At 38.4% G+C, this 18,064-nt stretch overlaps 1 protein-coding gene across 7 annotated transcripts in view; it reads left to right on the top strand.

The window, feature by feature from the left end:
• IL1RAP (interleukin 1 receptor accessory protein) overlaps window positions 1-18,064 on the top strand; it is a 136,329-nt gene that overhangs the window by 30,956 nt on the left and 87,309 nt on the right. For all 7 annotated transcript variants that reach the window (XR_004625712.1, XR_004625710.1, XR_004625709.1 and 4 more), the window contains exon 2: window positions 16,437-16,501. Coding sequence is in view for 3 of the 7 variants with exons in the window: in XM_034661147.1 (XP_034517038.1) it covers window positions 16,438-16,501 (64 nt within the window). In the remaining 4 variants the exon portion in view is untranslated. The remainder of the gene's footprint in view (window positions 1-16,436; window positions 16,502-18,064) is intronic.

Genomic DNA, 18,064 nt, shown 5'->3' with positions numbered 1-18,064 from the left:
GAGAGAGAGAGAGAGAGAGAATGAACACAAGCAGGCAGAGCTGCAGGCAGAGGCAGAGGGAGAAGCAGGCTCTCCACTGAACAGGGAGCCCAATGCAGGGCTTAATCCCAGGACCTGGGATCATGACCTGAGCTGGAGAGAGACGCTTCACTGACTGAGCCACCCAGGCGCCCCTTATTTTTTTTTTTTTTAAAGATTTTATTTATTTATTCGACAGAGATAGAGGCAGCCAGAGAGAGAGGGAACACAAGCAGGGGGAGTGGGAGAGGAAGAAGCAGGCTCATAGCTGAAGAGCCTGATGTGGGGCTCGATCCCATAACGCCGGGATCACGCCCTGAGCCGAAGGCAGATGCTTAACCGCTGTGCCACTCAGGCGCCCCATACCCAGGCGCCCCTTAAACAAAAATTTTTAAAGTCACTTGAGTTAGAGGAGCACAGTAAATGATTCCTAAGTAATTTAGTTCAGTGTGCTTTATTAGCATTCTAAAGGCTCTGAGAAGGCCTGTTTAAAAAAAAAAAAAAAGATAACTTCATAGCCTAACTTTTCATCTAATATTAATCAACTAATATTTCTCTAAAATGAGGACATAGTACCAAAATGTGATTTCTTGAAATCATTCTCTAGAAGCCCTAGCTGGACAATATGGATCAATATGTGGCCTTTGGAGGCTCTGGCTGAATCCTAGAATAAAATAAAAATATCAAGAGCCTTGACTTTAGGGGGTGTATTAGGACTATGTATTGAATTCATTCTCTATCTACCAGGATTTATGTGAGGATTTTTTTGTAACTTGGTGATCCTTTAAAACCTTGTCTGTGTCAACAGAGCTACTCCATCTAATATTATTTTCCTGAATCTGAAGAAACACCGAAGGGGACTGAAATAATAGGACATTAATTTCTGCTGCAGAATGCCAATCTTGCTGACCCTGCGGGGTTATTGCAGAGTGAGATTAATTAGGCGGATGTGCCACCCTAGGCTTTGGAGTTGAAGTACCCTGTTGTAATTCACTGCAGGATCGTTCACGTAGCCGGCATATCGATATGATTATTATTCCACCAAGGTTTTATCCGCCCCTAGACAATTACAGAACCATTTACCAGCATCTCTCATTGACTTCTTATTTAAAATTCCCAGGGCCGCAGCAGGCATTCGGGTCCTTTTGTTGGAGACAGCTACAGATCAATGGCATGAAGCAACATGGGATTTCCTCTAGGACATGACAAGTGCTGAGATTGTTTGCTAAGCAGAAGGTAGACATCGAGACCCCAGTAGAAAATAGTATTTCTGGCCCCATGTCTCTGATACAAACATTTAAAATAATGGCAGCAAGAGAAGGAGCATATAGTAGAAAGATCATGAGATTGGGGGTCAAGGTATCTGACTTTGAATGCTGGTGTCGCCATTTATTATCTGTCGACCTTTGGGGAAATCACTACTTTTTCTGTAAAATGGGATTGATATTAAATATCAAACTCCTGGCAGTCTTCACAGGTTTAAGTGAATATATATATATATATATATATAAAATAAGTGAATAGTATAATATATATATATAATAGTATATATAATAGTAAATATTTAAAAATTAAATATTAAATATTTTCTAGATTTAATTTAATATAATTAATAAAATGCAATTTAATATAATAAATATTAAATATATGTATGTAAGTGAATATATATATTTATATATCAATAAATAAGCTTGTGGATGGCAAAGTGTTTTAGAAATATTTGTGTGTGTGCTAATGAGAACACCTTCCGTTCTTGAACTGGCAGTGTTGGCATAATCGAACATGCATTTATGGCTCCATTGCTTGGGTAATGTCCTATTAACTCCTATAATCACTAGTACTGCTACCTAGGGTAGAATGCGGTAACCATGCGTTGATACGATTAGCAGCTCCAAGGAGTGTATGCCCTTGAAATGATGTACAGAACAAAGTTTTTCTTTCTTTCTTTCTTTCTTTCTTTCTTTCTTTCTTTCTTTCTTTCTTTCTTTCTTTCTTTCAGATTTTATCTATTTATTTGCCAGAGAGAGAGTGAGAGCAAAAGCAGAGGGAGCAGCAGAGGGAGAGGGAGAAGCAGGCTCCCCACTGAGCAGAGAGCCCAATGCAGGGCTCCATTCCAGGACTCTGGGATCATGACCTGAGCTGAAGGCAGATGCTTAACCAGCTGAGCCACCCAGGCACCCCAAAGTTTTTATTTCTAATAGTTGTTCTTACCCTGTGGTTCTAGGGACTTCATAACTGTAAGATAATATCCATCTAATTAGAATTTTTCAACAAGTTTTCCTTCCTGTTCTCTGCTCACTGGTCAAAAGGAAGGTTCGTTTCATTTTAATTTTGCCCTAAATGCCTTTATTCCTTTGCATGGATGTATTTCAGAGTGTTACCTGTCTCCAGGGTCCAGCTGTAATACCATCTCATTCAAGGAGTCTCTCACTCCACCCAATACCTCTCTCCCCCTCCCCAAATAAAATGCAAAGAATTCCTTCTTCAGAGCATGTTGCTTGGACTGATTTATATACTTAATAATAGCATGAGCTAACACAGCTAAAACTGCTTTGTACAGTTAAAGAAATAATAATAGCAAATACTTCTTTAGGTATTTTGTATATGTTAGCTCATATAATTCTGTCGTAAAACACATGAAGTTATGTACTGTTATTTTCCCCCATTTTACAGTTGAGGAAACTAAGGCACAGATGGATTAAGTAAACTGTACCAATATTCTACCCATATTAAGAGGCAAAACCAGGGATTGGAACATTTAACTAAAAAAACAGACTTATCTACGGGGTTTTAATTAGCACCATGCATGTGAGAGATCCCTATTAGATTATGAGTTCTTGGACCTTCAAATCTGTTTCATCCTTTAGCATTTAATATAGCCTAGTAGGTGCTCAGTTATCATTTATTAGCTTTGCCCTGGAAAAGCTAATGGTGCAGCCACAAAACCCCTGCTTGTACTCTGTATATAGGATGTGTATGTATATGTTCTGCCCTCCTGCTCAATTTTCTTGTCAAAGCATTTTAAAACCTCATATTAAGCACTGCTTGAGCACCTCTCTGTGAGGGCACTGTTTTTTTCTAAGTAGCATATTTGTTGAAAATAGGGTCACTTGAGTTTTTAGTGGTTTATGGATCAGTAGATAATAGCACTATAAAACTCCAGCTCGTTCTCATTCTGATGAAAGGGGGATTGCACGTTCTTACTTTATTTGCAGTAAAGTCATTAAATGTCAAATGCATATGGTAAGAACTGTGGCCAGAGCCCCCCATCCCTTCTCTCCATTCAGAGTGATCTGGTAGACTGAGATCACATCCCAGACTATGGGACTGGTGGGTGTACATTGCCATCTGTCAGGATGATCCTGGTGTCCAAAAATCCGTGAAAGAAGCCATAGAATTTTCTCAACAGGGATACAGACCCACACAGACTCACACAGTGTTAGTTCATGAGAGGATTTTCTTTAACACTTTAGATCCAGAGAGATGATATTTTCTTCAAGACTCTCTAATTTTGGCTTATGTGGGTTCCCAGAAAGACTTGGAATATTATCTCGGCATTTCAGCGACAAGACTGGGGGTAGGGATGGAGAGGATGCCTAATGGTTTGTGTTCTCCAACAGGCAGAATGGCTGAAAGCAGAGGCTGCCTTGAAGGCCCTGTGCTTTCTCACAATTAGCAGTATCAGCCTGGTACATGGTAAGTCTTCTGTGAAAGTTCTAAATTTACTTGTGACTTTAACTCTTCTTAATAAAACTAATTGTGGAAACTGAGTCACCTGGAGAATAAAGTTTTTAGGCAAAGTCACACGGCTCATTAATGCAAGAGTTAAGACTAGGACCCAGGACCCATCCCTCTTGTTTCTCTGCGTAATTGACAATGAGGAGCCCCTAGGCGTTACAGGGTCTGTTTGAGTCACTGAAGCTACTGAAGCTTCTAGGTCCCTAAACACGAGAGCAGGCGAAGCTCTGGTCTGATGGATGGTGGCCAGCCAGTTTTTCTGACGGAAGCAGAGATGACACGGGGAAGTGCTCTTGTGAAAGGACAGCTGACTGTGTCGTGAGACCAAGGGTGGTTGAGACCCATTCAAGTCTAATTTCTGAAGGCAGATTCACTTTTTAGGCAGGGGATCTTGAGGAGAGCCATAAGACTCACAATGACGTCTGTTTAGACCCACCCCCGGATGAGAGAGCACCCTCTGAGTAGCCTTGAGCCTTCCTGAAGAATGAGTTTCACGTGAATACGTGTGTAAAATAAAAGCATCAACGTTTCCTATTTGCATCACATGTCCCTGTTATGAAGCTCTTCCATAAATAGTATCTAATTTGATCCTTACAACAGCCTATGAAGTAAATATCTATAATCCTATTTTATTGATAAGGATACCAGAGTCGATAGTAAATTAGCCAAGGGGCACACAGTTAAAGAGTGACCAACAGGAAACTAGAACAGAGGTTGCTTGTGTCCTAGGGGGATGTTCTTTCTACTTCCCAGCAGTTGTGCTATGCATATATGTGTTTATTTTGTAACAGCATTGGACATGAACTTGGAGTCCTGGTCCAAAAGGGAGACAAAAAGAAAAAAACCTAAATAAAACAGATTGGGACAGAAATTTCTCAGGGCTCTGCAGGAGGTATGGATACCTGCTTAGAGTTATTAGAACAGGCATAGTTTACTTTTAGCCAGTGACAAGATGAGAGATTACCAGGAAAGTCTGCAGAGTGGGAGTGAAGATGCGAGAAAGTTTGGATTCACTTCCTTTCCCTGGTAGCCAGTTTAGTGACTTTGAGAAGCATCTGGATCTTATGGATTAAGGATTGATCTGCCATTTAGGGTTTGGGCTCTCCCTCCCCGATTAGATTTTTTTCTATCTATAGAGGTATTTCCAATGGAATCCTAAGAGGTATAATGCGTAAAAAAGGGGGTTTATGGTCAAATAACTTCAGTTAATGCTGCATTGAAACAAATCAACCAAAATATTTACTTGGCAGATGACCAGAGTCTTTAAAATGCTAATGTGTATTGTGAATCTCCAAGAAAGAGCTTTGTGACATGTCACTTTTCAAAATCATTTGGCCACATGGTCCTTTGGCAGAATGCTCACTATGGGATATGATAGTTTGATAGTTTTTATCATGTACTTTGGTGTGATTGTACTATACATGACCATATCCTCTGGTTTTTTTGTCTTTTTATTTTGTGCTTGTAAGTCTGACTTTGCTCCCAAACTGTGAGATCCATGATTATTAGAACCTTATGTTTATTTCTCTATACCACACAGTTTCTATTGAAGTCTATGAAATAGGAGCTCAATAAATCTTGATTTGAACAAAATTTAATTCTGTCAATGCAGAAGCTAGAGCATACAGTCTTTATGGAGAAATCAATGGAAACTTGGCCGTGGTTTTGTTACCTGTGGCCTCTCTAACAGTGTGTAGATGGTGTCTTTCTCTTGAGAGCCTCACAGGCAGCATCCTGATCTTCAGACCATCCCTCTGAATTACAGGTTATTGGTGGCAGTGTTCTTATATGAAATTTAAGGGGAAGAAACCTCAGATAGCAAAGTTGTTTTATGCTGGGAAAAGTGATGAATTCCCTAACCTGGAGGTTACTGGATCTGAACCTATACGGTGATATGACTGTTTTGTGTCTGTGATGTTTATAATTTCACCTAATTCCCTACTTGAACTTCGGATGGCATCATATTTCCCCAGGGAGCTGCTCCTTCCTCTCTCACATGTTGTGAAACGTCTCCCGTTGTAGCACTGTTCTCTAGGTTCTGCGTGTTTCTGAAAGCTCCAGGAGGACGGGGCATTTTCCTTTCCTCTTCTGCCTTCAGACTATGTCCAGAGTTTGATAAATATCTGTTGAGTGAATTAGAAGGAATCTTAAATACATTCCTCATAAATATTCTTACCCTCCAGCCTTAAAACTCCTTGAAATGATTCTCCATCATATTCTGTGTTGGATTTTAAGCCACTTTCTTGATTTAAAACGTTATTGTGTCACCCTGTACTTTTCTCTAACCTCTCCCTGTTGTTTATTTTTTATTTTATCTTTTTAAAGATTTATTTATTTATTTGAAAGAGAAATAGAGAAAGAAGGGGGGAGGGGCAGAGAGAATCTTAAGCAGACTCTGAGCTGAGCACAGAGCCCAACACGGAACTCAATCTGACTACCCTGAGATCACAACCGTGAGCTGACCTGAGATTATGACCTGAGGTCACAACCTGAGCTGAAACCAAGAGTCAGATGCTTAACCGGCTGGACCACCCAGGTGCCCCTCTCTCCCTGTTGTTTAGACCACTCTTTAACTTCGGTCAAGGAAAATTTTTCCTGTAATATTTTAAAGAAGCATAAATATTAACAGTAAAGTACATAAATTCTCAGTGTACAGATTGGTGAATTGTTATAAATGCATCATCATGTAACTATCACCTGACTAAAAAATAGAATATTATCAGATCTTAGAAGACTTATTCTTGCCCCTCTCTGTCAGTATTGCCCAAGGCAATCGAGGTTCTGATTTGAATTAAGCAATAATTAATTGCTGTAATTTCATAACAAAACCCAACATCATAACATGCTATATTAGTATAGCCCCATATAATTACAAAACTTCTGTCTGTGTGTCGCATCGTTTGGTCCTCTGCAACCACCTCATGAGGTAGTCATGGCAGAGGCTTTTACTTCTATTGAAAAAAAGGGTGTATTGAAAGACTAGAGAAGGAAAACCTCCTGGACCATAATTTCTCCAAGTCAAATTTAATTGTAGAGTATATCATAGCAATCTTGGCTTTTCTTTAAGTTACAGAGGCTGGATTTACAACCACTTTCAGTCAGAAGACTGTCTTCTCTGAAATATCTAGGGAATAGGGCAATGAATTTGGACCTGGTACATGCAAAGGGTAGGACATGGCAAGTTTTGCCCAATGGTCAATGGTCAACTTGAACCATGTAACCTGGGCTCTTCTTTGTACATAATATTAATGGTTGCTCACCGTGGTCTGTTGGTCCACAGTTTCTCAAGTTTTTCACATTTGTTATCTGATTTAATAAGAGATGTTTAATAAGAGCATTTGCTGAGAGCTTCTTATGTGCCTGGACAGTACTAATTACCAAGTATATTCATCCTAAAAAACTGATAAGGTGGGCGTTAGTTTCTGTCACCCCTACCATGCAAAACCCCTACCTCAGTCTCTGTAAGTACAGAATACTTAACCATCTAATTGTCCACCCACTAGGAAAAGGGTACAATGGAACACTCTTCCTGTCCCCATTAAGAAGTATCCACAAACACCTAACATGCCAGTCTTAAATTAGTGATCGAGGCAGTGACCAGCTTATAGCTCTTAAGTGGTTGTTGTGAGTCTTTCCCTCCTCCCCTCTCAGGCTGTTCAAGATCAAACAGTCAAACATGAACTCCAAGTGAAGTCCTCTTCTTAAGGTTTCTTTCAACTTCATCTTACTGAAAACCTAGTTCTAGTTCTTTCTTATGAAGGATGAAACTTGATCATATTTCTTCCCTCACCCCACAGAGCGTGTTGCTATTCAAAATATTAAAGAACAAAAGGAAATCAATCTGCTCACATTCTATTCCAAGCTTCTAAAGATGGCAGGTGGTATATATATATGTTCTCTCAGAGTTCCAAACATTTTGAAGCTATTTAGTAACAAACAGTAAGGCAATATCTAAGAGGAGTGCGCTAACATTTTCTGGAGTGAACTTTGACTCTGCTGTTGTATCAAGGTTAACGACACTGGCTTCATATGCTGAAAGTTGAGACATTTCATTGATCTTTCTGTGTGCCTCTACTGCTGGACTTTTCTGGAACATTTAGTACTTAACAACAGGGCAGTGTTATTTTCAAAGTATATGTTGAAAATAGAAACCATATTTAGGTTAAAACAGCTTTCATTTATTTAAACTGTCTGAAAGGGTTCACAAATCATTTTTGGAGCTTTTAAAAAGGAAAACTCATGCCACTTAAAAAAATAAATTTTTAATTAACATACAATAAAATTGACTTTTTAAAAAAGTACAGCTGTACGAATAATAACTCATGTATAGACTCATTTAATCACTGACCCAGTCAGAATATGGAACTCTTCTATCCCTCAAAGGATAGTTTTGTGCTGTCCCTTTCCAGTTAACACCTGCCCTCTAACCCCTGATCTGTTCTCTGTCACTCTAGTTTTGTCTTTTTGGGAATGCCATTTAAATGGAATTAGATAGTTGGTAATCCATTGAGACTGGCTTTTTTCACTTAACATAATGCCTTTGAGATTCATCCAAGTTGTTGTTATGGACAACTCATCGCTTTGTATGGCTGAACACCAGTCTGTTTTTCAGATGTACCAGAGTTTGTTCATCCATTTGCCTGTTGAAGGACATTTGAGTTGTTTCTAGTTTTTGACAATTAACAACAGAGCTGCGGTAAATATTCCTATAGGATTTTATGTGTACATAAGTTTCCAGTTCTCTTGGGTAAATGCCAGGAGTGGGAATGCTAGATCCTATGGCAAGTGCATGTTTAACTTTATAAGAAGCTGCCAGGTTGTTTCCAGAGAGGATATGCCATTTTGTAGTCCCAGCAGTAGGATGGTTTCAGCAGCTCTGTATTCTCTTTAGCACTCCGCATTGCCAGTATTTCTTACTTTAGTGATTCTGAAAGGTGTGTAGTGGTATCTAATTTTGTTCTTCCAAATTTTCATTTCCCTTTTGGCTGATGATGTTGAACATCTTTCCTGTGTTAATTTACCTTCTGAAAATCCTTTTCGGTAAAATGTCTCTTTAAGACTTTTGACATTTTAGGGGCACCTGGGTGGCTCAGTCGGTTAAGTGTCTGACTTTCACTCAGGTCATGATCTCAGGGTCCTGGGGTCTAGCCCCATGTCAGGCTCCCTGCTGAGGAGGGAGCCTGCTTCTCCCTCTCCCTCTGCCTGCCCCTCCCCCTGCCTGTGCTCTCTCTCTCTGTGTCAAATAAATAAATAATCTTAAAAAAAAAAAGCCTTTTGACATTTTAAAATTGGGTTGTTTAGATGGATAAAGAAGAGGTAGAATTTATTCACACAACCATACATGGAATGAAGTTTAGCATTCATGGAAACATGGATGGACCTAGAGGTATTAAGCTAAGTGATATAAGTCAGACAAAAAAAGGCAGATACCATAAGACTTCACTTATATTTGGAATCTAAAAACCAAACAAAAAACAAAAATAGATTTACAAATACAGAGAACAAACTGATGGTTATTAGAGGGGTTGGGGGAGTGGGTGAAGGTGATTAAGAGGCACAAACTTCCAGTTATAAAATAAATAAGTCACAGGGCTGAAAAGTACAATATAAGGAATATAGTCAATATTGTAATAACTTTGTATGGTGACAGATGGGAACTACACTTAGCAGGGCAAACATTTGGCAGTGTACATAATTGTCAAATCACCATGTTGTATACCTGACACTAATACAATATTCTGTCAGCTATACTTCAATTTAAAAAAAAAGTTGGGTTGTTTGTAGTGTGATTCATACAACTTTATTATTCTTTTTCCCAAAATGTTTTTCAATATTTAAGGTATTTCTCTTTCCATGTAAGTTTTAAAATCAGCTTGTCTATATCTATAAACAAATCTTGCTAAGATTTTTTATTGGAATTTTATTAAGTCTGTCAATTAGTTTGGGGGGAGAATTGACATCTTTTCTATGTGGAGTCCTTCAGTCCATGAATATTGTATGTATTCTGAATTATTTTCTATTACCACTGTAATAAATTACCAGAAACTTAGTGACTTAAAACAACATTCATTTATTATATCACAGTTTCTGTGAGCCAGAAGTTCAGGTACAATGTTCTCTGCCTGGGGTCTTACAAGGTTAAAATTAAAGCGTCAGCCAGTCTGTGTTACTTTCTGGAGGCTCTGGGGAATAATACAGTTCCAAAGTTAGGTAGAATTTTTTTGAATTTTTTTTTTTAAATTCCAGTTAGTTAACATACAGTGTAATATTAGCGTCAGGTGTATAATATAGTGATTCAACAATTCCATACATCACTGGGTGCTTATCACGACAAGTGCACTCCTTAATCCCAATGACCTACTTAACTCATTTCCCCACCCACCTCTCTTCTGGTAACCACCAGTCTCTTCTCTATAGTTGAGTCTCTTTCTTGGTCTGCCTCTCTCTCTCTCTCTCTTTTCCTTTTCTTCCCTCATTTATTTTGCTTCTTAAACTCCACATATGAGTGAAATAATATGGTATTTGCCTTCCTCTGACTGAATTATTTCACTTAGCATAATACTCTCTAGCTCCATCCATGTTGTTGGAAGTGGCAAGATTTCATTCTTTTTTATGGCTGAATAATATTGATATATATACATACATATATATACACACATATATAATATAAATATAAATATGTATGTGTGTATATATATACACACATATCTGTGTGTGTATGTGTGTGTATACACACACATATCCCCCACATCTTCTTTATCCATTCATCACATTCACCAATTGATGGACACTTGGGCCATTTCTATAATTTGGCTATTGTAAATAATGTGCTGCTGTAAACACTGGGGAGCATGTATCCCTTTGAATAGTATTGCTGTATTTTTTGGATAAATACCTTGTAGTGAGACTGCAGGATCATAGGATAGCTTGATTTTTAACTTTCTGAGGAACCTCCATACTATTTTCCGCACTGGCTGCACCAGTTTGCATTCCCACTGACAGTGTGAGAGGGTTCCTCTTTTACCACATCCTCAAGTTGTTGGCAGCATTTTATTTCCTATGTGGTAGGCCATAGGTACCTGTTCTCTTACTGGCTATCAGGTTGTCAGCTGAAGGTCTCTCTCAGCTCCTGAAGGTCCCTGCATTCCTTGACAGGTTGCTACATTTATCTTTAACATCAAAGTCCTATCATGTTCTTTTCCTGCTTCACATTTCTTTGATTTATCTGTCTGTTGCATCTTTGTAACTTTAACCAGAGAAACTTCTTTGCTTTTAAGGGTTGGTGTGATTAGATTGAGCCCATGTGGATAATCTAGTATGATCTTCATATTTTGAGGTCCATAACCTTGATTATATTTGCACAGTTCTTTTGGCTAAGTAAGGTAATAAAACAGGTTCCAGGGATTTAGGGCATGGGGCCGTTTTTGCCAAACGCTATACCTATTTATTTAGGACATCTTTGATTTCTTTAACTAACATTTTGTATATTTCAGCATACAAACCTTCTATATGTTGGTTAGACTTTAGCTAAGCATTTTTTTTTTAGTTATTGTAATGAGTCTTTTAAAAAAGTTTTGTTTTCCATTGTTATTGCTAGTATATAGTAATATATTTAATTTTGTGTGTTAACTATGTATGTTGTGACTTTACTTATTTAGTTCTATTTTTATAATGGATTCTTTAGGATTTTCTATCTTGGAAATTGCATCATCTGTGAATAGCCTTATTGTACTAGTTAAGACTTCCAGTGTGATGTTGAATAGTAATACGAATGAACATCCTTGCTTTGCTCCTGATCTGAGTGGAAAAAGTATTCAGTTTTCAACATTAGATGTGATGTTAGATGTAGGTTTTTTGTAGATTCTCTTTATTGGTTTGAGGAGGTTCCCTTCTATTCTTAGTTTGCTAAAGCTTATATCATCAATGGATACTGAATTTTGTCAAATGTTCTTCTTGCTTCAAATGATATAATCTTGTGGTTTTGCTTCTTTAGATTTTTCAAATACTGAATCCAGACTTGCATATCTGGGATAAACTCTGGTTTTGAGATATCTCTACATTTCTTCTCTTGCACTATCTGTGTCAGAGTTTGGAATCAGAGTAATGTTGTATCATAAAATGAATTGGTAACTTTTTAATCTTTTATTCTCTGAAAGAGATTATGTAGAATTGATGTTATTTATTCTTTAAATGTTTGATAGAATTCACAACTGAGATCATTTGGAGCTTGGGAATTTCTTTTTTGTAAGGTTTCTAACTGCAAATTTAATTTTTAAAAATAATTATAGGATCAATAAGATTGTCCATTTCATTTTGAATGAGCTTTGGTAGTTTGTGGGTTTTGAGATATTGGTACATTTCATCTAAATTGCGTAGTTTATATGCCTAAAGAATTTAGTACTCCCTTATTACCATCTCAATGCCTATGCGATCAGTAACGATGTACCACCTTTCATTTCTGATATTAGTGATATGTCTCTCTCTCTTTTTTTTTTTCCTTCTTGGTTCACCTGGCTAGAGGTTTAGCAATTTTTTTGTTGTTGTTGTTCTTTTCAAGAACTAACTTTTGTCTTCATTTTTTTTTCTCTTTTAGAATTTATGATATCTATTCTTTATTTCCTTCATTTTGCTTGTTTATTTTTCTCTTCTTATTCTAGGTTCTTAAAGTAGAAGATTAGATTATTGACTTGACACTTTTCTTCTTTTCTAATATAAACCATGTGATACTACAAATAATCCTATAAGCACTATTTTAACTGCATCCCACACATTCTGGTATGTTGTATTTTCATTTTTGTTCAGTTTAAAATATTTTCTAATAGTCATCTGTTTTGACCCATGAATTAGAGAAGTAAGTTAGGTACAGTTACTAATTTTTTCAATAAGTTAGGACCTAGATAGGTCAGGACTCAAGGAAGTGATTTGGCTTCAGGGCTGACCTGACATGGAGATGAACATCTAGAGTTTGTGGCTTGGTGTTAATGGCCAGGTTTTCAGTGGACAGGTCATAGCAAAGGACATCTGTCAACTAGGAATGAGGCAGGTGATAACAGCTTTTTGGTTGCAGGAGGCTTATCCAGCTTGGAGCAAGACCTTATAAAATTCAGGGGACAAAATTCAGGCTTCTGAAAGAGTGCTGAAAAGCACCAGGTTGAAGGTCGAAGCCCCAGCTAGGTTGGTGGGCTTCAGAGAGTGGCTGGGATCTGGGTACAGGTGGAATCAGGAAACTGATTCTGTATGTGGAATCAGAAAACTGAGGGAGAAATCCAGCCCTGTGGCCTGGTGAAATGTGCAGAAGGAAGGCAAATGTGATTCACAGATAACACCAGCCTTGGGGCAGCAGACCTAGTTTCAGCCTGTCACCTGTTGGACCAGTGAGAGAATCATTGATCAGAACTGACGCAGAGATAAGGAGATCCTGAAGCTTATTAAACGTAGAGAATGCAGGCAATGGAATGATTCTTATGCAGGGGTTGCTGTTGAACTAATGACCACATGTTAACAATCATCATTAACGTTGTTGTGGATTACATAGAAATGAGTGTGTATTTGAAACTCTTTGCCAAGTAGTATAGACATCCAAGTTGATATATCAGGAAACAATGGAATTAAATATGAGAGAAGCACTCAGACCTTAGAGGGGACGTATGAAAATGATTATACAGTAGGTAAGGTGGATAGTGCGGAAAAGGCTGACTCGGAATTTATTTTTGTAAGTTGCAGTCATCTGAAGCAAGGGCTGAGTCTGTTAAACACCATTGCAGTAATCTAAAGCTAGGTTGTAATTCAGACCATGAGAAACCATGTGTTATTAGGCAGGTCCCTTTGCTTTCTGACAGCTTCTCCATCTCTGAAACTATCCAGCACCCTCTCTCCCCAAGAAGCAAGAACCAAAAATGTATGACTAGTCACAATAATAAAATTCTGAGGGAGAATGCAAGACGATGTTAAATGAACCAGCCAACCTCCTTCCACTCTAACCTTGGTACCTTTAGTCTGTCAAAATCAGCCTGCACAATCACATTTCCTTTTCAGTCTCCTTTATTCTAATCCATCACAGGACAGGACTGACCCTGGATTTGGGTTTGCACACAGGTTATCTTAGGTTGGCTTTACCTTGATGACCTGACTGCTTGCTGCCTGTAGCATAATCCAGTTACTCAGGGGAATATCAATTAAGGCCCTCAATCACACTAATTAGAATGTCTTCTAAGTGTTGCCCTAGCAATTCAGCAGCTTATACACAGGCGAATTGGGAAAATCTAGAGGTGTGAGTTTTGTTTTGTTTTGTTTTGTTTTCATAGCCGAAAGCAATTTGGGAGGTAGAGTGCTTTAGCATAACTGAGTATTGGAGCTGAAGGTACTGTGCCCTGAATCTGCAATGAAATATCTAGTTGTTCTCCACTGGCAAGGATTAATGCAGAATTATTAATTACTTTTATTAATGAGCTGGATGAGGACATAGGCGGCATGCTGATCAAGTTTATAGATGACACAAAGCTAGGAGTTAAACGATTATTTTGATGACAAGCTCAGGAGACAAAATGATTTCAAGACAATCTAGTGGCAGTCTATCTGATACATGCCCAGAAGAAACGATCTCCAGAAGGCACAATTCGATGATCACATCAGTCTTCTGATCAGAAACCTTCAGTGGTTCCCTATTTTCTGTTTAAATTAAATCCGAAGTCCTTTGCTATTCAGGGCCTTGCTATATTCTGATCCTAATACTCCCTGCCTTCCCACAAAGTCTTCTGTAGTTCTTTTACTAATACCCTGTGCTTGAGCCAAACCGAATTATTTACAGACTATTTCCTTTTTATGTTCCACGCTTTGCCTATCTCTGAACATTATTCCCCGCGGAGTTTCTTTTCCCCACTTTCCTTCTGCTTCAATTCAGTTCTTGCTCAGTCAGAAGCTACCTCTTGTACTTAGTCTTCTTTGATTGCCTTGGCTGGAATAATCTGTTTCTTTTGCTAATCTTCGATAACGCTCATCTGTTCCTCTTCCTCTCTGTATTTATCATTGTTGACTTTGTATCATCATTATTTTTGTACCCATTTTAAGTCTCTGCTAGACCTGCTTAGTGCTATAACTTCTGTCTGAGATATCTTTGCGTATCTTATGGTGCCTCTGCATGCGTCTTGTTCATAGTTGACGATGATGAAGTGGTTCATCTCCTCTCCTGGGGAGAATTGCCTTTAGAGGAGGCATGACCTCTTGCTCACCAGAGGCCTCTGCAATTGGATCAAAGAGACTTGTAAACAGAAAGTGCTTCACACATGTTTCATTGAATAAATGAATGACTGATAGAAGAGTTCCTTAAGTTAACGGTGTAAGAATTGGAAGAGAATGGTGCTGGCAAGAAAGAAACCTTTCATCTCTGAGATAAAAATGATTGTTTAGGGTATAATAAACTCACTTGTAACTTTTGAATAGTCATGCTAAAGAAGGAAGCACAATATGAACTAGAGATTTGTGGTGATGTGTGGTCAAGAGAGATGACCGCTGTTGGAAATTTGCATTGTCCTTTAAAGTGACCATACCCTCTGGATGGCTTAGGCGGTGCCAGTTTATACTTTTTGTCTCAGTGTCATCCTCTTACAGGTGTCTCATTTTAAGTGCTATTATCTGGCCACCCTATTTATCAAATACCTCTTTGACATTTTCAGGATGGTGGGTCCCTTGGGTGGTGAAACTTGTGCCATAGGCTCCTGTTGGCCAGAGGTGGGTATAAATCCCATCTCTGGCACTTACTAGAAACGTGATCTGGACAAGTGACCAAGAACCCCGTAAGCACTCTTATGTGGCTACTGTGTTCAAAACAGTGACAGTCTTGAATATGGAATTTTTCAGTAATATCCAGGTTTCAGTATTTATAACCTGATCAAGATTTTATCGGGGGAAGATATGTCTAGGGTAGTAGGGAAATAAATATTTCCCAGAGTTGTTAAATCTCTAGGTCTTTAGCATTAGAGATCACACAGCCAAATGTTAAGGGCACAGTTCTTGCTAGTCTCCCTAGTTGGCTGCTTTTCCCGGTTATCAATAGAAAGGCTAAAGGTCACAAAAATTGGACTCCAACCTCATCATTTGTCTCTTCCAGGGAGAAGAGGAGAGCAGGCACAGCAGAGTATGAGATTTAGATATTTCCCTTTCTAAATTCAGAGTGTGATGGACTATAGACCAAGTCTGCATCCAGGATTTCTAGACCTTCTATTAATCATTAAGAAGGAGAAGTGTCTGGATCATAAAATATTTCCAATTGGGAACAGACCACAAGAATGCTAAAGAGGGGAAGAAGATCAAATTTATCTGCCAGAAATGTGATTCCTGGTGAAAAAAAAATTAAGAGGAATATTTTTCTTAAGTAGGCAGTTGTAGTTGAATGTTTAAGAGTGAGTTCTGGAGCCAGACTGTTGGAGCTTCCTCACTATTCTCCCAGTTTCTAAGCAAAAGATATTGGTTACATTATTTAACTTTTCCTCACTTTCCTTATCTGTAATATGGGTTTAAAAAAAAAAAACATCTTATTGGTTGGTTCCTGCAATTAAGTTTGTTAATATTATAAACATGTTAGAACGGTTTCTTATCCATTGTTAGCTTGGGTATGAGTAATTATTACTGAGGCTCTTGAGAGTGTTAAGTACTCTCCCTTAATTTTGTATTTATGTTGGCAGGATGGGACTTCTGTGGTGTGTGATGTGTCTCTACTTCTATGGGATCCTGCAGAGTGATGCCTCAGGTAAGCGAATAGCTTTTAACAATCTATTAAAATACGAATTATCTATAGGGTAATGTGTCAACTCTTCCTGAAAAATGAGTTAAAACTACATAATGTTTACATCCATTGTCTTCTGTGGTACCACAGAATCATGGATGTGACAGAATCATAGAATTTTGGTGATGATATGTCTAGTCTTCAGGGGACACAGGGTACTTGGGGGCAGTGGTCTAATATGTATAAATATAGGAATTTTCCATCACGTTCTCACCCAAACCAACTAGGATCCTGCTTCTCTCCCTTTACCTCAGGTCTAATGAGAAAAGAAATGACAGTAATGGTAGCATGACTCTGTTTTCCAGACTTCAGCCAGTGGTGGAGGAGGCATTGAGGCTAACAGTCCATTAAGACCTTTTAAGAACAAATGAATAATGATGGGTTTCTGTCATACTGCTTCTGTCTAGGAGAGAAAGGACCTACCATCAGGCTCATTTTTTTCTTTGGATGTTGCTTCTTAAAAGAAACCAGCCAAAGCTTGAGTTTGAATAACCAACCTCAGTCATCATGGATCTGGATCATATGAAATCAGAGTCATGAGGGATTTGAAAATCCATCTTTTCAGAGCTCCTCTCATCTCCAGAATTACTGCTTAGGACTAGTCTATGGTAATTCTAACTAGTGATCATCTCATTGCAGTCCATGTCTTTGGGCTGACCAAGTTCTTAGAAAGTTCTTAGTATATATAATTGAAATTTATTTCTGTCATCTCCACATTTCTGTGGTTCAACTGCTTGATTTTAGTAGAAAATACTCAATCCAGTGGTTCTCTAATTTTAATTCAGGGAGCCTAGATATCTTCATTTGAAAAAGCTTCTCATGTATAATTCCCCTGAAGACCACGGATACTATGACTATCATTACTTTAATTCCTCTTCTGTGTGAGAGGTCTCCAGAAATGTTAAAATAGTGATCATATAGCCATGACGGTGTTTCCCAATATATACCTTCAATTGTTCTTCACATGGCATGGATTGGAGCCCTTCTCATCCTGATTATCTTTTCTGGGTATGTTTCAGTTTTTCTATACCACTTAAAGCATTTTATTGGAAACCAAAAATAGCACTAAAGGAGGACAAGAGTACAGCTCACAGCTGAGAGAAGTGGAGATAACTTCCATCTTTGTTGGCCCTTTTCACGAGGAAAGCGTATCTCCTAACCTGGGCGGGTATTCAGCGGGGGAGGCACTAGTACACAGGTCAGCATCTGTCCTGCTTGATTGAGTGTCCCATTTGCCTGGTCAGTGGTGGTGATGTCCTGATTTTAAATATGTTAAATATAACCCCTGCTTATTATCAGTTCTTATTTGATTTAGTTCAATGCTTGAATAATATCTGCTTACAGAGGTCTTACTTAAGCACCTCAGCTAAAATAGCCCTCCCAATCACACATCTCTGTATCTACTTGTGGTTTCCTTCCTGACACGCATCATTTCTTGACATTATATTAACTTTCTCATGTCTCTCCCTCCCTCACTTTTCCTTCTTTCTCTTCTTTTTCCTTCCCGTCCTCCTCTCCTTTCTTTCT

The sequence above is a fragment of the Ailuropoda melanoleuca genome, chromosome 1, assembly GCF_002007445.2.
Source record: "Ailuropoda melanoleuca isolate Jingjing chromosome 1, ASM200744v2, whole genome shotgun sequence".
Lineage (NCBI taxonomy): Eukaryota > Metazoa > Chordata > Mammalia > Carnivora > Ursidae > Ailuropoda > Ailuropoda melanoleuca.
Note: the sequence above shows the minus strand (reverse complement) of the source record. Positions and strands in the feature narration are given on the sequence as shown.